This window comes from Tenrec ecaudatus, chromosome 4 (genome assembly GCF_050624435.1).
Source record: "Tenrec ecaudatus isolate mTenEca1 chromosome 4, mTenEca1.hap1, whole genome shotgun sequence".
NCBI classification, from domain to species: domain Eukaryota; kingdom Metazoa; phylum Chordata; class Mammalia; order Afrosoricida; family Tenrecidae; genus Tenrec; species Tenrec ecaudatus.
The window spans coordinates 23014379-23035642 of NC_134533.1; the positions used below are offsets into that span (position 1 = coordinate 23014379).

Consider the following 21264-nt stretch of genomic DNA (forward strand, 5'->3'; position numbering starts at 1 on the left):
ATGAACTGTGAAAAGAATTGTATGAGCCCCAATAAATTGTTAAAATTAAAAAAAAAAGAAAGTGAGACAAAAAGAATTGGAGAGAACTTTCTTGAATTCTTTGGTGATGGAGGGAGAAGCAAAAATACTTGTGTTGGGGAATAACTGAGGCACTAGGAGAGGAAATGAGGGCTTTGTGTGTGTGTGTGGGGTCATAACAGCATGTTTGAATGCTTAGAACAACAATCCAGTTAAAAGGGGGAAATCAAAGGTGTAGGAGGGAGAAAAGATTTACAAGAAGGGAGGCAATGTGCATGGGTACAGTTGATGGCAGCTGGGGGGGATATAGTGGTGGAGGGGATTCAATTAATTGCTGCAATTTTCTGAATGAAAAGGCAAACAGAGTGAGAAGAGGTATTGAAGGTTAGAAATTCACTGTCATTCCAACTCATAGGGACCCTATAGGACAGACTAGAACTGCCCCTGTGGGTTTCCCAGGCTGTAAATCTTTACAGGAGCAGAAAACCTCAGCTTTCTCCCAAGGAGCAGCTGGTAGTTTGGAACTGCTGACCTTATGGTTAGCAGCCCAAATTGAAACCTCCTGCCACCAGGACTCCCTGTCGAAGATAAGAGGAATCCTACGGTACTCACTCAAGACAGTGAGAGTAAAGGGAAATGGGAAAAAGAATGTTTTGCTGGGCAGCATTGTGGACGCACACAAGGACTGCATCCTACAGGGATTAGAGGAAGGCATGTCAGTATGAGTGTGTATTTTTATCAAGCCCTCCCTGTTCAGCAACATATTCAGGCATATCCAAAGGTGTCGTTGTACCTGAGTACAATGACAAGAACTTGCTAGCAATGGGGTAATTCAATGCCATTTAAACAGAGCCCAGAAAGAAACATCAGAGGGAGCAAGGGACCATGAAAAGGTGCAGGAACAATGGGTGGGATGGAGGGAATGCTGGGGTTGGTGTCCTAGAGCAGTGGTTCTCAACCTTCCTAATGCTGCGACCCTGTAATGCAGTGTATGTTGTGGTGACACCCCCCCACCAACCATAAAATTATTTTCGTTGTTACGTCGTAACTGTCATTTTGCTACTGCTATGAATCAGGTGACCCCTGTGAAAGGGTCGCAACCCAGATGTTGAGAACCACTGTCCTAGCGGGAATGAGCTACAAAGAATACATGAGACCAGAACAGGGGCCACTGTGACAAGAGGAAGGTTGAGGTTACTGGGATTAAACTTTGTGATCACTACAAACGAAAAGCTTTTTCTCCTGAAGCTGAGCACTTTATCCCATACTGAGCATCCAGCCTGCTCTAGGAAGAGTGTGTCAACCTGCGTCTCCAAAACACTCACTGTGGCCCCTTCACTGTGGCCCCAAGGAGAGCAGGAGCCGGACAAAGGGGCCGTGGGCTTTCACCTGTGCCGGCCAGTGAAGGTGATGGCAACATCGGTCCACGGTAGCTTGCAGCCGCCGTGTTTAAATGCACACGTTGTGATGTTTCGTTACATCAAGAGTCTCTTGAAAAACTTCCTTCAGGAAAACTCCCTGACCCCTCCACACGTCTCGGAAGAGTTCAAAAGGGGGAGAATTGGGGGGAATGAAGACATACACTATGGGACAGAGCAGAACCTCCCCCCAACGGATGCTAAGACACAGACTGGCACACCGTTGGCCCGCTGCGGGGTGGGTTCACACCACTGACCTCACTGACAGCTAAACTCATGACCATGGCGCCACCAGGACTCCAGAACGGAGACGGCACCGCCGGGCGAGGCGTCTGCTGACCTCGGGGCCTCGGCCGCGCCAACCTTTCAAACCAGCAGCAAGCCGGCCCCGCCCGGTTCTCGGGCAGCCAGGAAAAGGGCAACGCCCCCGAGGCGTCCGAACCGGCACCAGGTGACCCCCCAACTGGGCTCCCCTCCCTTCTCTCCCGCGGCGTCCGCGCTGCAGTGCCCACGCGCACGGCCTCACTAGCGCAGGGACAGGCCCCCAGGGCACGCTCGCCGGCCCGGGCCTCCGCGCCCTCCGCCACCTGTCCGCTGGCCCCGCCCCGGAAGTGACGTCGACCGCGCGCCCCGTGTCCCGTCGGGCAGCGCGGCGGCGGCGGCGGGAAGATGGCGGCGGCGGGAGCCCTGGAACGGAGTTTTCTGGAGCTCAGCGGAGCTGAACGCGAGAAGCCGAGGCATTTTCGGGAGTTCACGGCCTGCGGCGTGGGTACGGAAGTAGCCAGGCAGTCCCCGATCGAATCCTCTCCCTCTGGCTCCTTCCACGGGCCCCCGGGATCTGTCCCCACCCACACCCCCGCCCCACCCCCGCCCCAGTCCATTCTTCTCAATCTATGGTCCTCCCGGCCCGGGATCCGAGGCTCCCTGGTGTCCGGCTTCTCGCGCATCCCGCCGCCCGCTGTCTCCGTGGGTTGTCGTTGTGTCATGCCCGGCGACCTCGGCCCCGGGCGTCCCCGGAGAACCACGTGTGCAGGCTGACCGCGCTCCCTTTGCAGGGCCGGTGCCTGCCGCAGCCGGAACGGCCAAATACAGTGAGAGCGCGGGAGGCTTCCACTACGTGGAGAGCGGCAAACTCTTCGCCGTCACCAGGAATAGGTTCATTCACTGGTAAGTGCCGTGTTCCAGAAACGCCCCCCGAAAGGCAGGGGGCGGGTTCGGTGTCTGAAATTCCGTGGCTGTTTCCGAACGGTCGTTTCCTGCGACGGTAATGGACAGTTGGGAAAGGAAAAAGGCGATGGCCGTGCCTGTTGGAAGCATGTAGGAGACAGTGTTCTAGGAGAGAAACCGTCTAAACCGAGCCAACTGCCACCAGCAGATTCGGACTCTTAGCGACTGGAGAACTGCGTGCAACCTGAGGGTTGGCGAGGCTGTAAATCCATAAGGTGTTGACAGTCTCATCTTTCTCCCGAGGAACACAGCCCTGAGGGCTGGTTTTTAACGTGACTGTGTTTACACTGCTTTGCACCTTCTTTCATTCTGCAAATATTTCATTCTCCAAAAAGCATCTCAAATATTGTAGCTACAGATGAGCAAAAAGCAAACAGACCTGCATTCAGATTGCCGCAAAGTGGTCTCCTGTAATTATTGTAACGAGTGTGGATTAGACAGTGTGTGTCCCTGCTGGCATAGGGGCATAGAAAAGAGAGCCAGGCTTAACCCTGCGGTTTGGGGCTTGCTCTCCTGAAAGTTGTCTAGAGAAATGGGGAAGCATGTTCTTGTTTGTTGTATTGGGTCAGATGCCTGTTAGATATCTAATTGGGAAATGTCGTGGCAATGGTCCCATATTCAGTGAAGAGATTCGACTAAGTCATGGGCATTAGATGGCACTTAGAGCTGTTCCACTGAACAAGATCGCGTAGGGACGAGTACTAACCAGTGCCTCTCAGCCTTGGAAGTTGTTGGCTCTTTGGACTGGACACGACTACTGGAAGCTCTCAACACTGATTCCTTGTTGTGGGGGACTTCCCTGTGCACTGGAGGTTTCCAACAGCAACTCAGGCCTTTTTACCCACTACATACCGGTAGCACCCTTCCCATCCCAATTGTGACAACCCAAGTACCTTTGGGTCAGGAAAGGAAAAATCCCCCCAGTTGACGACCACTTGTAAATGATGGTAGAGCAGGGGTCTTGGGACTGAGGCCTGGGGTCACCCTATCATCTAGGAAAATGACCCAGTGAAGGAGACAAGGGAAGGAACACCTGGGGAGGTGAGGGCTGAACCAAGAACAGTGATGTTCCCAGAGCTACAGGCATGTTTTAAAAAGTGGAGCCGGCTTATTGTCACATGCAAGTCAGGGAAGAGGAGGGATGGAAATTGATCTCTGTGGGTAGAGACCATTGGTGACCTTGTCAAGAACTGTCCCAGCCAGCTGATTAGACACAAATCTTACATGGAGAGGGCTTGAGAGAGAAGCGGAGTTATGAGAATAGAACAGCGGTTCTCAACCTGTGGGTCGTGACCCCTCTGGGGGTTGAACGACCCTTTTACCAGGGTCACCTAAGACCATTAGAAAACACCCAGTTTCTCCCAAATATGCACTAGGTCTTATTTTCAGGGGATATCTTATTTTTCCATGAAGAAGAATACGGTACACATTTATTGTTTATTATTTTATTAAAAGAGAACTCGCACTTCCTGTCTGCTCCAGCTGCACTGTGGCCAACAGTGAGCTGTGCCGTGGCGCCCGCTGCTACGGTCCAGAGCTACAGTAGCTTCGGGGCGGTCTTATTTTCAGGGAGGTCTTATTTTGGGGAGGGTGCCTTATATTTCAGTGAGAAGCAAAACTAAGTCAGTCTTATTTTCGGGGGATGTCTTTCTTTCGGAGAAACATGGTATTTCCGATGGTCTTTGGAACTGAGACACCACTCCTCTATCGTCTCCAGGCAGGTCCACCCACATGCAGGCACGCCCACATACTAGTACCCAGTGTGAAGACTTACCCATGCTACACCATGCTTCAAGACAATTTCATTTACCTGTAATTAGAAGTAAATATTTCACAATATATAATTATATATTGTTTTGTGATTAATCACGATGCTTTAATTATGTTCAGTTTGTAACAATGCAAATACATCTTGAATATCAGATATTTACATGACGACCCATAACAGTAACAAAATGACAGTTCTGAAGACAGTTCTGAAGCAATGAAAATAATTTTATACTTGGGGTCACCACCACATGAAGTGTATGAAAGGGTCATGGCGGCGTGAGGAAGACTGAGATGAGAAGCACTGGTACAGAACAGTTCTTCCAAGGAGCTCTGTTACCTCCAGATACGCACGGAGAACTGGTTCTAGGCCTTCCCGCCCCCCCAGCACCAAATCTGGGAATTCTCCGACCCCTTTAATAAAAAGGGGCCGTATTTGCATGTAATCTGTGTACCCACAAGAGATTTGCATTGAAGTCATGGCAATCCTGTATGGGGTTGCCAAGTCCTATATGGGTTAGAGAGGAGCGCAGAGCCTCATCTTTTTCCTGGGGAGTGTCTGGTTATTTTGAACCACTGACCTTGTAGTTAGCAAACCAGTGTCCAACACACAGTGCTGTCAGAGCGCCTTAACCTAGCCACATCCACCTGTGTGCTTTAAATCATCTGTGTTCTGTTGTAATACTTAACACAATGTAAATGCTATACAAGTAGCACTTTAAACTCTTAAAACCTTTAAGGAATTTCTTTGGCCAATTAAGTGCCCATTCCCTTACCTCCCAAAAATTTTTATGTGAGAATGTTGAACCCCACATAGAGGCATTGGGCAGACTTGATGGTTGCTGTGAGGGAAGCAGAGAAAGCAAGTGGTAGCTGGAGGGTAGTGTGCACAGGCAGCTAGTGGGAGCGGAGGAGAAGACACCCAGAAGATATTAGAGAGCGTCTACAGGAGTGTTTAACTCCCCATGGGTTGTGGCAGGAGTGATCCGGGAGAGAATGACAGCCAGCCAGGAGCTCAGGTCTTCAAGGAAAGGGAACGAGGATAGCACTCGATCTGCTGGTGAGAGCCCAGCCCCAGGGCTGAGTGGTTTAGGCAGGGAGCGATGCACGCTGGCTTAGACGTGACCCCGGGGACGGACCCAACCTTAAGGGCCCACTACAAGGAGAATGGTAGAGACAGTGTCCTTGGGGAAGTTCCAGAACCCACCCTCCCCAGAAGGCAGGTAGGTGAAGAGTGTGTTAAGAGACGAGACTGAGGGTGTGTGCTGGTGACGTACCCTGAGTGTGCTTCGCGGAGGCCTCTGCTTCAGCATTCTGGAGGAAATGTGACCGCAGCCCAAGGTACAGAAGCTCCTGGGACAGCCATAAGCAGCATCCGGTACCTCCGAGAAGGCGCCAAGCACGAGGAGGTGGAGGTTGAATTGCAAAGGTAGAGGGACACCTCCGTGTTCGCCAGACGAAGTGCCGAGTGAAGGACACGGGCAAGGCAATACAAGCCTGCCTTTTTCAAGTGACCAGAGCCCTCCTCCTGGACATTCCACTTCTCTGACGGGTGACAAATGAGGCCCAAAGTGTGTCCTTCTGTTGTGCATAGTCACTGTGGGTCAGGCAGAACCAACCCCATAGCACCAAACCGCAACACGGAATGCGCGGCGGCTTGGGCTGTCAAACTGGGTCTGAGTTTGTTTATTCATGTTTCTCCATTCTGGAGGGTGCACTTGGAACCGATTCTTCCTTATTTGGATATAACAATCACCGAGGGAAGAAAGACAGGATCTTTTCTTTTCAACAAATGTCTCATTTTTTAACAGGAAAACCTCGGGAGACACATTGGAGCTTGTGGAGGAGTCCCTGGACGTGAACCTTTTGAACAATGCCGTTCGCCTCAAATTCCAAAACTGCAGCATCTTGCCAGGGGGGGTACACATCTCTGAGACACAGAATCACGTGACCGTCCTGATACTGACCAACCAAACGGTCCACCGGCTGCTCTTGCCACACCCTTCCCGCATGTACAGGAGTGTGAGTTGGTTCTTTCCCAAATGACCCTGCCTGTCTCAGACTTCATAGCAGAGCAGTGTCCTTGGGGGCCAGAGGCTAAGTGGGCTCCTCCCCCGAGCCCCGCTTACACTTTGATGACTGCTGCTGAAAGAGAATCAGGCACGCATTTTAAGTGGAAGAGCGTGGTTCTCATTAAAACGAACCATTCCCTACTCAAGGTTCCTAAGATTTTTGTCTGTGGAAGCTCATGTAGCGCCACATGGGAGGAAGGTAGCAACTCGGGTTCGTGCACTTGACGGCGGTGTGTCTGCTTCCTCCACAGGAGTTGGTCACCGAAAGTCAGATGCAGTCGATCTTCACCGACATTGGAAAGGTGGATTTCAGGGATCCTTGCAACTATCAGTTCATCCCGGCTGTCCCTGGACTGGCCCCGAATTGCACCACCTCGGCAGCCTGGCTGAGCAGTGACGGGGAGGCTCTGTTTGCCCTGCCATCTGCTTCTGGGGGAATCTTTGTCCTCAAACTACCTCCTCACGACATGCCTGGTAAGATCCAAAACCAAGCAGGGAGTTCGCTGTAAGAAAGAGTGTTGGTGGGCAAGCAGGCCTGAGAGGTCCCGCCCCATCCATCGTCTCTACTGCAGACACTGCTTCTAGTGTCCCTGCAGTGGCCCCGTATTCTGGTTTGCCTGTTGGGTCCCAGAGAAACACCCTGTCGTCCAGCTTAGTAGAATGTGGGCAAGCACGTGAGAACCTGTCCCAAGCCCCGTAGTAGAGATGAGGTGGTTTGCCATGTCAGCTCAGATTGGGGTGCTTTGGTCAAATTCCGCCAAACGGGGAAGCTCACTCTGGGGCGTCCTGGCAATGCTGTGGTGAAAGCATGTGGCTATTAGCCACATCGGTGCTTTGAATCACTGCTTAAGTGTCTCCCCAAGTCAGCCCTTTACTTCTCGGGAACTTCCCAGGCAGCGAGGCATTGTAAGTCTGAGCTGGTCCTGTGGCTCCACTGCTCACAACCCCCTGTGACTTCTCCGCTAAGTAGCTGGGTCAAGCCAGAGTCTGCACGTTGGCATGTGTGGTGCCATCTGCACCAGCCATACGACCTCCTTGCAGTTCCTTGAGCTTGCCAGGCACCCTCTGACTTGCTCACTTTCTCCATCCCTGTGGGTCGTCATTCAGTGTCTTCCCCCCTGGTTTTGACCCCTCTACCCCACCACCCCCTGCCCCAGTGGAATAGAAGTTCCATGAGGACAGGTGGTTTCCCTTTGTTCTCACTGCTGTGTCCACAGTGCCCGCACTGTGAGGCATTCCTGATTCTTCTGATTGGAAGAGTGATGTAATGCTGTTGAGTGGTAATGTGTGTTACTATCTTTGCGTTACAATGTGTTCCCTTGGAGTACACAATTACTATTTGTATTGAGCCCCAAACAGTTCAAAATGTGTGCTATGCTATGTACGGGGAAAGGTGATCCTGGAACTGTTAGGACAGACGTGGAGAGGCTGGTCACTCCTAAAGACCCTTGTGGTGCCTGCATCGGCCCTCTGGCCTTAGGACTTCTCTCCGTCCCTGGACATCACTAATGGTTTTCCATCCTGCAGGCTCAGTGTCCGTTGTGGAGCTGAAACAGAGCTCAGTAATGCAGCGATTGCTGACCGGCTGGATGCCAACAGCCATCAGGTGAGTGGCACCTGGCAGGTAAACCAGAGGGTTCAAGAAAGCAACCATTTTGCGCTGGGAAGAAGCAGCATCTTTGTGACACCGAGTTCACCTGCGGCAAGCCTGACTCCTGGGTCCACTCTGTATGGTCAGACTCGTTGACCGCAGGCCTCTGCTCCTCCTTCCTGTGCTCCCGCGGTCCGCTGCAGCCCTCAGCCCACACTCAACAAACCCCGTGTTCTTTGAAAGTTCTTAAAGTAAATGTTCTGATGGCTGGATTAAAATGATACAGAATGGAACCGTATTTCTTACCCAGCTGCTTCAGACCTTTCACAATGCATTGGAGTCATTGTTCAAACAGAAGTATAATTACCTTACACCTGCATGTAGACGTTTACTCTTTCTGTTCATTGCACATTTACATACATATGTAAAATGTGCCTGTTTCGTTACCTCACAAATTCTGTGAGATGTTTGCAGCAGTCATATTTTTTAATCGTTTTATTGGGGGCTCATACAACTCGTATCACAATCCATACATACATCAACTGTGTAAAGCACATCTGTACATTCACTGCCCTCATCATTCTCAAAACATGGGCTCTCCACTTGAGCCGCTGGCATCAGCTCCTCATTTTTCCCTCCTTCCTCTCTGCTCCCTCCTCCCCCATGAACCCTTGATCATTTATAAATTATTATTTTGTCATACCTTGCACTGTTCGACGTCCCCCTTCACCCACTTTTCTGTTGTCCGTCCCCCAGGGACGAGGTCACATGCAGATCCTTGTAATCGGTTCTCCCTCCACACAGCAGTCATATTCTAACACTTTGGGCTCTTGTGTTTCAGGGGTGACCAGGGGCCGTCGGATCGTCCCCTCAGTCTGGCGGTCCATTGTGGTGACCATGATGCCTTCATCTTTGCTCTGTGTCAGGATCATAAACTCCGAATGTGGTCTTTCAAGGTAAATGGGACATTTACTCGAAGTCATGGTAGGATTGCCGATGGGAAGGGAACCAACGGGGGCCCTTCTTCTCTGCAAGGTGGTCAGGTCAACAGGTTTGGAAATTGGGTCTTTCATAGGTTCCTGTAGTTTCATGTAGCTTTGTTTGTCATCTATTTCCCCCACCCTATTGGCCTTCCCCTCTTGAGAAGTTGAAAAGAGAATAGGGAGTAACTGTTCACTCGGGAGGCACAGACTTGCTTTATAAACACATGTTGGTGCAAGGTGACTGATGACTTCATCCTTCAGACCAAAGAGCTCTTTCATTTTCCCCATAAATACCTCTTACAGGCCCTTCACACATCAGCTCTTACGGGTGCTGGCGGGATAGTGGCGCATCATTAACACGGGGACCACGCCCACTGCCCTCGAGATTCGGACTCAACTTTCTCTCAAGAGCAGCTGCTGCTTTTGAACTGTTGACCTTGCGGTTAGCTGCCCAATGCCTAAGCCACCAGGGTATCTTGGATAAGGAGGAGTGTTTTTACCATCTGGTGTTTTTGTTTTGGGGTTTTTTATGCCACTCTTCTCAATGAGGAGCTGATACCAGCAGCTCAAGTAGAAAGAAAATGTTGATGGCAGCAAGTGTACAAATGTGCTTGACACGATGGATGTGTGGATTGTGATAAGAGCTTCATGAGCCCCAAATAAAATGATTTTTAAAAAATAGATCTCTTTTCTTGGGCAGGACCAAATGTGCCTGATGGTAGCAGACATGCTGGAATACATCCCGGTGAATAAAGACCTGCAGCTCACAGCTGGGACCGGACACAAATTACGGCTGGCTTTTTCCCCTTCGTTGGGCCTCTACCTGGGGGTGTATATGCACGCTTCAAAACACGGGCAGGTAGGAAAGCAGGGAGGCGCGTGTCTGGTCCCTCTGCTTTTAGCTGTGGACTCCTTGAGTGCGTGTGAGCTCTGCACACCAGCCTCAGCAATCTGCATGACGTCATTTCTGGAGTGAAGATGCTGGGTTTTGTGTTAAACTGGATTAGAAGAGCTAGAAGGAGGGCCGGTGTGGAGAAGGGAGCAGGTAGAGAGTTTAAGGGAATTTAGCCAAGACCAGATAGGAATGACCAAGGGTGAAAGTCTGGGTAAGAAACAGTTACTGAAAAGGAACTGGGATGTTACTAGGTATTGGAGGGAAGTTGATTGGAAAAATAATTTTGCTCCTCATCCAAACACTTGCTCTTTGTGTATTAGAATGTAATACACGGGGGCTTCAGAAAGTGGAATGCAAGATAGTTTTCCCACAGACCTTGGACAGCCCTGCTTGATGCCAGGGTCCTGTCCTGACCGCTCATTGAGTGTTGGGTGTTTGCTGCTGTGCCAGGTCCCTTGCGGTCATTGATACCAGCCGGTGCCAGGCACGTGTCTCCTCTGGGTTTACGCACTTGGATAATAAGACATCCCAGTGGGGTAGGGTCTCATTCCCCAGGCTGGACTCTGCCCCAGTGGATGCCCCCACCTTGAGGACATTCCACCCTGAGCCTTGCCTGCCCTGTATGTGAAAACCCTCAGAGCATTCCCTGACACCCAGGCCAGGCCATCCTTGAGTGTAGGCGTGCCTCAGCTCCGTGGAGCCGACCCAGCCGGGCCGCTCCAGTGTTTCCTGGCGGCACATTGTCCTGCAAGAACTTCATTATCTTCTCCTTCTTCCCACTTGCACTTTGAAACGTCCTCAAATAAGGATAGACTTTGTCACGCTAACTTTGTAGTGCATTTTCTTTATCCCGAAAACTTCTTAGAATACTGTCCATCAAGTACTGTTGTAGATTTTGACGTCTTGTTCTCAGCGTAGCGTTAACACACCCCGCATGACTTGTTAGGGGTTATTCTTGGCGGTTTGCCGACTGCTGTTGCAATGTGTCCGTGGTTTCCGTTCGGCTGGGCACAGAGTTGAAAATCTTGACGCGCTGTCTGTGACTGTTGGAGCCTTGGCCTAGGAAGGCAGCGGTGGAGCACTTTGAGTAACGCATTGCTGTCTTGGTCCCCACAGTTCTGCGTTTTCCAGCTGGTGAGCACGGAGAGTAACCGCTACAGTCTGGATCACATTTCCTCGCTGTTTACTTCTCAGGTAGGGCTGCCAGGCGCGAGCGAGGGCCACGTGCCACGTGCTGGCTGGGCCCACGGGTGTCCTGGGATGGAGGCCTTCGGCCGCCGCCTTCTACAAAGCGTGCGGACAGATCATTGGCATTGTATTTAACCGTTTTACCTTTCCCCGTATCTGAATCTAAAATACTGCCTTCCCTTTCTTGTTGCCCAGGAAACGCTGGTCGACTTTGCCTTAACCACCACAGACATCTGGGCCCTGTGGCATGACGTGGAGAACCAGACGGCTGTGAAGTACATCAACTTTGAACAGTAAGGGTGCCTCGTCTGCCTCCCTCCCCCCAAACGAGGTCCGCCTCTGAAGGAGCGACCCCTGGGCCTGCCTACTGCCCCATTTTTCTGAAGCAGCCAGCCTCTCTTGCCTTTGGTGTTTTCCCTTGAGATTTGAGTTCCAAGACAAAACCAGGGATTCTTAAGATGAAACGAGATGAGGAAATTACCATCTTTGGTAGGAGAAAGATCAAAGTCTTTCTGGCCCGGGCGTTTCCTTTGCTGTTCAGCAGCATTCGTTCCTGACACCATGCCTTCTGGGGAGCACCGTGGCCCCTGTGGGCTCCCCTTTGGCTCATCAGCGATGAGAGGTAGAATGGACCCACACAGTGCTTTCCCTGAAACCTTGGTGTGACGTCAGATGTAGTGTACACAGGCTGGTACCCACGGTAATGTGACTACAGGACATTAGTATTTTATAAGTGTAAAATTTCGAGGGATAATACATTGGGTAGCAAATTATTTTGAGTTCTGTGCTATTAAGTGTTCAGTGGTTAAAAAGTATCTTTTCCCAACGAATTTGACTCCATCACGTGGGTGGAGCCCTGCAGTGTCTGGAGCACCCTGGGAGCATCAGGGACCTGATTGAACCTTAGGGGTCTCCAAACCCCAGACCCTGGGGGCCAGGCCGACCCTCAGCCTCATCTCAGGAAGTTCTCTTTCGAGATGGCGTCTGAGCACAGTGGTGAACGCACACAGGCCGGTGGTTTGAGTCCGAAGTCAACCGTTTACTGTGAGACACACTCTACTCAGTGGGCTAGTGTACGCCTCCCAGGCCAGAACGTCTCAAAGTGCCTGAAACGTAGTGTCTGGCAAATAGTAAGTGCAGAGCGAGGATTGCTACTTGTAGTTCTGTGTTGGTGGGCGTCTGTACACCAGATTACTCGGAGTAAGCTTATTCTCACCATCATTTCCGTGTGGCTGATGGGCTGTTTCTCTGCAGTAACATTGCAGGTCAGTGGAACCCCGTCTTCATGCAGCCCCCTCCAGAGGAAGAGGTCCTCATCAGAGACGATCAGGACCCCAGAGTAAGCAGTGCAGAGTGGTGGCTCACCGTTTGTAAGCGAGTCTGTCGGGGACGGGCGCTCTTTTGGGAAGAACCCTTGTGTTCAGCAGAACTCTTTAATGACAATAGAAACCCTCCCCCCACACACAGAGTACCCATTTTAGTGCATGCTGCCATCTAGTGGGAGCCTGAATAGCAATGAATCTGAAGAAATGGGCCTCGTCCCACAACCCCAGCACCAGAGAGCCCCTTGGGACTCATTTGCCACTAGCTGTATCGAAATCAATGTTAACCTCAGAAAATATGTATTTTTAAATCATTTCATTCAAAATACCATCCATTCCTGTGAACACACGCGTTTTCAAAAAGAAAAACTCAAAGCAAAAAATAATTCTGTCAGGAGAGGGTTAAACTAAAAGGCCACCGAGAAAGGCAGTGCCCCTGATAGCAGTGCTGTCCCAGGTGTTGGGCTGGTCCCCTCTCGCGCTCCTTTTCCGGGGTTATTTCCAGGCATTGTGTGAACACAGCCACCCCGAGCGCCAAGAACTCACCTCAGCCCCAAGTCCTGGAGTTAGCACTTTCCTGACCCAGTCACTCTGAACATGGGGGGAGAGTGGCCTGCATGAGGCCCTTGTTCAGTCCTTGCTGTTACAGAAGTGGTCGAGCCAGCCTAGTGAGGGAGGAGGAGGAGGGCTGGTTCTCTAAAGAAAGGTAGGGATTGGCTAGTCAAAGAAGACGGCTGGGTTCTGGGCAGAGACAGGCAGGAAGCGCCCAGTCCACAGTGGCAGCCACGGTTGGCTTAGAATGATTGTGAGGGTGGTGCCGGACTGGGCAGTGCGCAGGGTCTGGAGCTGAAACTCACCGCTCTTAGGGTCAGAATTCCCGCTTTAATGACCTGAAATTGAATGTTGCTGAAATTTTAATCTCAAGAGTTCATTGGTGATGGGTACTGAATATTAATAATTGGCAACTCTTGGCAGTTAATGATTATCTGGAAGCCAAAATGGTACGTTGATTATTAAAATCGTTCCCTGGTTCACTTTGGTCATTTTCTCCTGTGCCCCGCCCTCAGTGTAGGGGGAGACTTGATGAAGGGCAGTCACGCTTGCTACTCCAGCAGGTCCGCTTCATGAGCTCTTGAAGTCAGACTGGTTCGACAAACTACAGGTTTTCTACTCTATGCCCATGCCGTCACTAGCGACAGGTTACTGCCATTGTTTCACATTTATAATACCTGTTGTTTTTGGTTCCGTACCTTTTAATATGTGAGCCTTAGTGAGTCCTTTTGTGGACTGTAGTTTAGTTCTCTTTCTAATGTCCATCTGCAAGTTCTTTATACCAGGTAAGTGTGATTTCCTCCTCTGCAAGATTAGCCTCTGCCAAGCCCGATTCCCAGTGGAACCCAGTGAAGCGTTGCGTGCGATGCACACCCTCTTCCGCATCCCTTGGCTTTACATGAAGACACTGAGGCTTTCCTTCAAGAGAGAGTGGAGCTGCTCGACTCCGCGGCTTGGTGTCGCTCGATGGGCGGAGAGGAGGAGGAATGCCGCTGGGGCAGCACAGCAGGCGACGTCTCCCTTCCGACGGTAACAGACTTCCCTCACGTGTAGAGGACTCCTGATGTTTGTCTCCGTGTCCTTGCAGGAGATTTACTTGCAGAGCCTTTTCACGCCGGGACGGTTCATCAGTGCAGCTCTGTGCAAAGCGTTGCAGGTCAGTAGGCAAGCCCATAGGCAGATTTCAGAGCAGCCGAACGTCTGGTCATTAGCACGCACTGCTCCATTTGTGTTGGGCCTGTGGTGCTAGGAGTGCCTGGGCTTGCACACCTCTGTAACACTCGCACAAGTAAGATGGCGGGGGTGAGGGAGGGTTGCGTGCACTTCCCCGTGCAAAGGAAGCCTGACCCTGGTGGGAAAGAAACGAGCCCACCTGGCGGGCGTGGAGTTGCGCTGCTCTCGGTACTTGGGGAAAAGGAGGGCTACATCCTTGGCTTATTAGTGGTGATGTTTTCTGTGCCTTTTCTGTTGGTGCACTGAAGGTCTGGCTTAATTCAAGAAAATGGGGGCAATTAGAGGGGCTTGGGTTTTGGTCACATGGTTTAAGGGGTTTGTTTTTTTAAAGACATACAGCTCCCTTAAATTGCCAATAAGCTCCATGGGTTTAAACTTGAAGCATTCCTCACAGAATAGGAAGATACCTGGGGAATCCCTAGTCTCATCTCCCACTCCAGCAGAACTTCCTTCTGAGTCTTCTCTTAAGTCTCTGTGCCTCCAGCTACCAGTTTATCACTCGCCTCCTATGGGAGTCCTTGTTCCCAAACTACGTAATGTAACGGTTCTTTCCAGAGTTGAAAGGAGGCTCCTGTGTGGTACTGTGGGTTAGGCGTTGGACTGCTACCCACAAAGTCTGTGGTTCAAACCCACCAGCTGCTCTGTGGGGTCACAATAAGGCTTGCTGGACCCATGAAGATGTGCAGCCTCAGACCCTATGTAGGGTCTAGGGTCGCAGTGGGCTGGGGTGGGCGTTTTCAGTATTGAATTGAAGCCGCCCCTATTGGCACTTTCCTTCATGGCCTCATTGCCCACGGCACTTCCATTAAGCAACCCTTCAGTTCAGAAATCTTCCCAGGTCGTCTTTTCTCAGGCTACACACACGGATTTCCTTCACTTTTCCCTCAAGTGATGTGGTTTCCAGATCTGTCTTCCAGGTTCCTTCCTAACCACCTGCTGACCGCATGCTTTCTCTCTGTTACAACTTGAGATGGCTTTGTCCTAAAGCCTTTCTTTCATCTCACCAGCCAGCTCACCCTTGTTGCCAGCAATTCCGTATGATAGTAGTGTTTCTGGTTCGGCCTCCTACACAACAAGTTACTAAATACCCCGGCAAGCATTTGTCAAATGTTTGCTTTTGAGACGTTTCCAGCACAATGGCCCACCCCATCTCTACTCTAGCACATACCTTTGTACCAGCCTTCGGCTACATATGTGCTTGACATCCATCATCTTACGTCTTCCTCCCACTGAACAAGTCGTTCTCTTTCCTTGTACTTTGTATAATGAGCCAAATGGTACCCTATTATATTTCTCAGGGGTTCATAGACTCCAATCGCTTTTTAAAAATTGTTTTATTAAATTTTCTTTTACTGGGGTTCTTGCAACCCTTACCACAATCCATACATTCCTCCAGTGTGTCAAATACATTTGCACATCAACATTTTCAAAGCATTCTCTTCCCACTTCAGCCCCTGATATCAGCTCCCCATTTCTTCCCCTCCACACCCCACCCTGCCTCAGGAACCTTTAATAAGTTATAATTATTTTCTCCATATCTTACATCGTCCTCCATCGCCCCTCACCCACATTTTCATTGTTCGTCTCCCTGAGAGGGGGTTATAGGTTGATCCTTGTGATCAGTTCCCCCTTCTCTCCCACCCCACCCTCCCCTAATCCTCTTGGTATCTCTACTCTCATTGTTGGCCAGAGGGTGGTGTATCTATCCTGGGTTCCCTGTGTTTCAGGCTCTTGTCTGTAGCAGTGTGCACATTCTGGTCTAATCCCATTTGTAAGGTAGAATTAATGTCATGATAGTGGGGGGAGGGAAGCACCACAGAACTAGAGGAAAATTGTATGTTTCAACGGTGCTGTACTACACCCTGACTGACTCATTTCTTCCCTGTGATCCCTCTATAGGAGGATGTCTAATTGTCTCCTGATGGGCATTGGGTCTCCACTCCATGCCCCCACCACCACCACCCTTATTGGGTATGATTTTGTTCTGGGTCTTAGATGCCTGGTACCTAATCCCATTGACACCTCATGATCACACGAGCTGGTGTACTTCTTCCATGTGGATTTTGTTACTTCTCAGCTAGATGGCCGCTTGTGTATCCTCAAGCCATTAAGATCCCAGATGCTATTTCTTTTGATAGCCTGGCACCATCAGTTTTAATCACATTTACTTATGCACCCATTTTGTCTTCAATGATCGTGTGGGGAAGGAGAGCATCACAGAATGCTGGATTGTTACAACAAAGTGTTCTTGTGTTGAGGGAGTACTTGAAACTCCAATTACTTACCCTGATCAAAATAAACTCTCTCAAAAGTTGCTGTGATCTCGCTCACAATTGGTTTGTGGGATTGGGGTAAGTGTGTATCTGGGCATGTCCAGTCTCTGCAGTAGAGTGTGACGATGTTGCCCTCTGAACCGGGGCTCCTTCCTTTTTGGTGAGTGTATAATACTCTGAAAATCTCCACTTTAGATTTTCTGCCGAGGAACTGAGAGAAATTTGGACCTTTCCTGGATTGAGCTGAAGAAAGAAGTGACTTTGGCTGTTGAAAGTGAGGTGAGGGTCAGGGGCGTGGCGTGGGGGTCGTCACGTCTTCATCTTGATGCAGGTAAGCATTGAGAGAGAGGCTGGACAGCCAGCACACTTGGTTTTGCTCATAGGAGGTGGAAGTGTCCAAACCTTTTCAGTAAAGAAGTAGATCCTTATTTGCATAGGAGCCCTGGTGGTGTAGTGCTTACAAGTTGGGCTACTAAACGCAAGGTCAGCAGTTCAAAACCACAGGCGAAAGACGGGTAATGAGTTGCAGTCTGAGAAACCACGGGGACAGTTCTACGTTGCCCTGTGGGGTCACTGTGCGTCAGCATGGACTCCATGACCGTGAATTGATTTTGAGTTGCATGGCGTGTTATGCATAAGGAATATTCATTTGGCTCCAGCTTCGTAAGATAACGTGAAACCTGTGAGACCCAGAATTGGCCAAGACCATCTTGTTTTTCCCAAAGATCTTGTCGGTTTTCCTTGGACGGGGTGTAGTCTGTCCCTGGTTTTAATGGTAAATGTTTACATTTCCCTTCTTGGTTAGACACAGGTCCCCCAGCTTCTGTGGGTTTTACTGTGGTTCGAGGCCATTAACGAGCCCGCATGGTCTCAAGAGTTCCACTTCTTCCTCTTCTTCTGCCAGCTCCAAAGCAACGTGACGCAGTATGAATTCTCGCAGGAAGAATTCCGCAGTTTGCAGCAGGAATTCTGGTGCAAGTTCTATGCCTGCTGTCTCCAGTATCAGGAAGCCCTCTCCCGTCCTCTTGCCCTACATTTGAATCCACACACCAACATGGTCTGCCTGCTGAAGAAGGTGAGGGTGGAAGCCCCAGGCCCATGGGAGGCACTTCCAGTCGGCCTCCACATGGTAGTCTGAGAGATGCTGTCATCGGCCAGTGGGCTGGTGTTGTTGTGGCTGTAAAAGTGTCATTCATACGGAGTTACAGTGTTTGGTATAATTACATTGTTATTATTATTGTTATTATGAACACGTCTTAATTGTTGTAACCTCAGACTTGGGCAAGAGCTTACCGGGCACCCAGCCTCACTCTTGCCTGATGTTTCACCTGGCCTTTCCTCCCTCTGCATAAATGCTTGCTTACCGGTCCTTTGGGGTCTTTTAGCCTCCTGCCACGTTGCCCTTTAGGTAGCTACTGCACCATGTAAAAGCTGGGCAGTCTGGTATTCATCAAATGTTATGTGCTACCAATTCAGCTTTTCCACGTTGAGCCCGGATAGATCTTCCTGGCCCAGGGTCCAATGAGAAATCGGGTGTGTATTTCCCTGGCATGTTTCTGCCACTGAGTCTCAGACCCTTGTCAGCCGTTGTCCCATGACACTGGCATTTGGGGAGACTGCAGAGCTGTTCTGTGGCTGTGGTGTGCCCCCTGATTCAAGTTTGGCTGGTGTGTCCTCCTGCTGAGCTTCCCGTCCCTCCCTGTTATGTGCCATTCAGAATTAAGGAAGGAGAGGGCGGAAGGAGTTTGAGGCATGTACCGTGACTGGGTGATTTTCATTTCCAGGGATACCTGTCCTTCTTGGTGCCCTCCTCCTTAGTCGACCATCTGTACCTCCTGCCTGATGAGAACCTGTTGACAGAGGATGAGACAACCATATCGGATGGTAATCATCATGGTTTTATCCATCTCATGTCCCTTCTTGCCGAAATCCTTTCCTCGGCTTCAGGTGGACGCACAAAACCATTGATTGCTAGTCACCAGTCACCCGTGAAGTGAGACCAAGGGGTCAGGGAAACCAGATTCCTAGAAGCAGGACGTCTAGCATGGGTTTGGTGAGCAGGGTGACGCCCAGGAGGAACATAACATAACCAGGGTCCCTGAATAGTCTGTAGGAGCCTCTGCTGTGCACATGCTTACAGAAGCCCACCGTGTGTCACTCAAATCAGCATTGATTGCCAGGACCCTTTGCTGGTCAGTTTACCTTGTAGCTATCGCTGAGAAAACCACAGGGGCCTAACACCCCCCAACCCCTCAGAGAGCTCCCTTGGCTTCTACTGATCAATGCTCTGTTCTCGTCAGTTGCCCTCCGTTAGCTGGTGAGCTGAATGTTAACTTTCTCCCACCCAGATGTGGACGTTGCTCGGGATGTCATATGTCTTATAAAATGCCTGCGGCTGATTGGAGAGTCAGTGACCATGGACATGTCCCTTATGATGGAGATGAGCTGTTACAACCTGCAGTCTCCAGAAAAGGTCGCGGAGCAGATCCTGGAAGATTTGATCACTGTTGACGTGTAAGGAGGCTTTGGGGTAAAGTGCACTTTCAAATGGAAAGGCAGCAGCTTGCAACGGCGGCCAGTCAAGTACGTGCCGGCAGTGTCCAGGAATTAGTTACACAGTTAAGCACGTGCCTCGGGGCCTGGAAACACACGAGAAACAGGGTTCTACTCCTAACCTAACTGAGCTAGGCAGTCTGGAAAATAGAAGTGTATTTCCTTATCGTCCTTTGAGATATTTTTCTGCAAACGAGCGGACGTGCGCTATGAGCAGTCAGCGGTGTGCCTGCCTCCAGTGTCTTGATCGGGACCTTGGAAGCTGTGGCTCCTCCGCTGACCGGTGTCGGGCACACCAAGCCTGTCTTGTCTTGTGTGCTCGCTTGTGACCGGCTTTCTCCTCGCCTTCTAGGGACAACGTGATGGAGGACATCTGTGGTAAACTGCAGGAGATTCGGAACCCGATCCACGCCATTGGACTTCTCATACGGGAAATGGATTATGAGACGGAAGTGGAAATGGAGAAGGGATTCAATCCTGGTAAGTGACAAGACAGCAAAGGGGCCTCTGATGTGGAGTCATCGGTGATAACTTTGAACTCTGATGCTCTTTCCTTTTCCGTCTGACAGCTCAGCCTTTGAACGTCCGTATGAATCTTTCCCAGCTCTACGGGAGTGGCACTGCGAGCCACGTGGTGTGCAGGGGCGTGTGTAAGATCGCCAGCACGCGCTTCCTGATCTGCCGAGACCTCTTGATCTTGCAGCAGCTGTTAGTGCGGCTGGGGGACACAGTAAGTAGGGCATGAGGAGACTGCAGTGCCTGGGATGAGTCCGAAGGCACATCGCAGAGTGCATCGGCTCCATGGGCACAGAGGCTTTTTGTCTGCTCACGGCTCCGCCCCCCTGCTTGGCCCTTGGTACTTGAGGAAATGGGGTAGGAGTTAGCTAACCTCTGACTGCCCAAGAGGAAGGAGAATCAACTCCACATCTGACCAAGGACAATTCCTGTGAGGCGGAAGAGGTCAGACATGCCTCCACCCTCCAACTTCTTTTCCTTGTTCTGACACCAACCCCCTCCCACGACACTCCTGTTTCTCGCTTGGGCTTGCTAACCCTTGCAGTGGCCCCAAAGAACTCACGGGCAACACTCAAGCATGCGTATGGGGCCTCGTAGGGCCCTTATTAACAAGTGCCCACAGGCTAGGGTCGGGAACAGTCAGGACACAGTCCTCTGTCTGCAGCAGGTCTTGTCAGCCGTATTGGCAGGCACGTCTTTCTCTCTGATCCTCAGCCTCTCACCCACTGGGTCCCCTGGCCTCTGCCCTGCTCAAGCAAGTGTTACACCCTCCGGTTCTGATTAGCGCCCCCAGGACACCCCACTTGTTCATGGACGAGGGAGCCAGTTGCTCTGCCTCAGCCTCTGCTGCCACCGTGGGTCCTTCCTTCTTCAGGATCCTTCCTGCCACCACTCTCCCATGCAGCTTCCTCCTGCTGGTCGGGGAATTCTGCAGCCTCTGAGGCGACTCGCTTATACCCAGCAGAATGACATACTTGGCCAGTCCCCGAGTTAGAACCCTCGACACCTCATTTGCATGTTCCCCCCCAGTCATTCGGTGCCAGTTATCATGTCAGCTAGAACAGGCACTCCAAGGAATTTTAGGAACCTAAAGGTACAGATAAAGAACGTAGGTGAAACTCTTTGTTTTCCTGTTACCTTTGCACAGAGAGTGGTGGAAAGATTCCCTAGATTGACTCCTCACAGGTTGGCATGAGCAGGACTCCCGTGGTCACGTGAGATGCAGGAAGAATGCCATTGGGTGAAGCAGAGAGAAGGATGAGAGCCTCTCGTCTTTTCTCAGCACAGGCAGGCACGGCCAATAATTGTGAAATGGTCAGATTTGGCCTTCCACCAACTCTTACTTCAGAGCGTCCCTTTCCATTCTGTTCACCTTGTCCCTCGTGGGAACAGGTCCGGCCGCAGGGAAGTGAGGGAGACCGAGTCACCGACCGACGTGTGTGCACGCAGACTCCAGAGACCAGGGTCTGATGGCGCAGATCTATTTTATTCTCGGCTTTTGTTTATGTAGGGCACATAAGCCAGTCAAATGTTACCACACTTACTTCCTTGTTCTAAAATTTATCTTTATATGGTTATGAAATTGCGCTGATGAGGAAGAGGCAGCAGGCTTTGGCCAGGGAATGTGGAAGCTTACCGAGCGTGCTAGTTCTCGGG

General features: G+C 50.8%; 1 protein-coding gene across 1 annotated transcript in view; it reads left to right on the forward strand.

Annotated features, from left to right (window-relative positions):
• Positions 1–2080: 2080 nt before the first annotated feature.
• The window catches only part of NUP160 (nucleoporin 160), a 44586-nt gene continuing 25402 nt past the window's right edge, over positions 2081–21264 (forward strand). The window contains exons 1-17 of the mRNA XM_075545710.1: positions 2081–2205; positions 2492–2603; positions 6242–6452; positions 6754–6976; positions 8030–8108; positions 8935–9049; positions 9777–9935; positions 11088–11165; positions 11355–11452; positions 12414–12498; positions 14121–14189; positions 16735–16818; positions 17444–17614; positions 18324–18423; positions 18888–19053; positions 19445–19572; positions 19662–19822. Of these exons, the coding sequence (XP_075401825.1) occupies positions 2106–2205; positions 2492–2603; positions 6242–6452; positions 6754–6976; positions 8030–8108; positions 8935–9049; positions 9777–9935; positions 11088–11165; positions 11355–11452; positions 12414–12498; positions 14121–14189; positions 16735–16818; positions 17444–17614; positions 18324–18423; positions 18888–19053; positions 19445–19572; positions 19662–19822 (2139 nt within the window). The 5' untranslated portion in view covers positions 2081–2105. The remainder of the gene's footprint in view (positions 2206–2491; positions 2604–6241; positions 6453–6753; positions 6977–8029; positions 8109–8934; positions 9050–9776; positions 9936–11087; positions 11166–11354; positions 11453–12413; positions 12499–14120; positions 14190–16734; positions 16819–17443; positions 17615–18323; positions 18424–18887; positions 19054–19444; positions 19573–19661; positions 19823–21264) is intronic.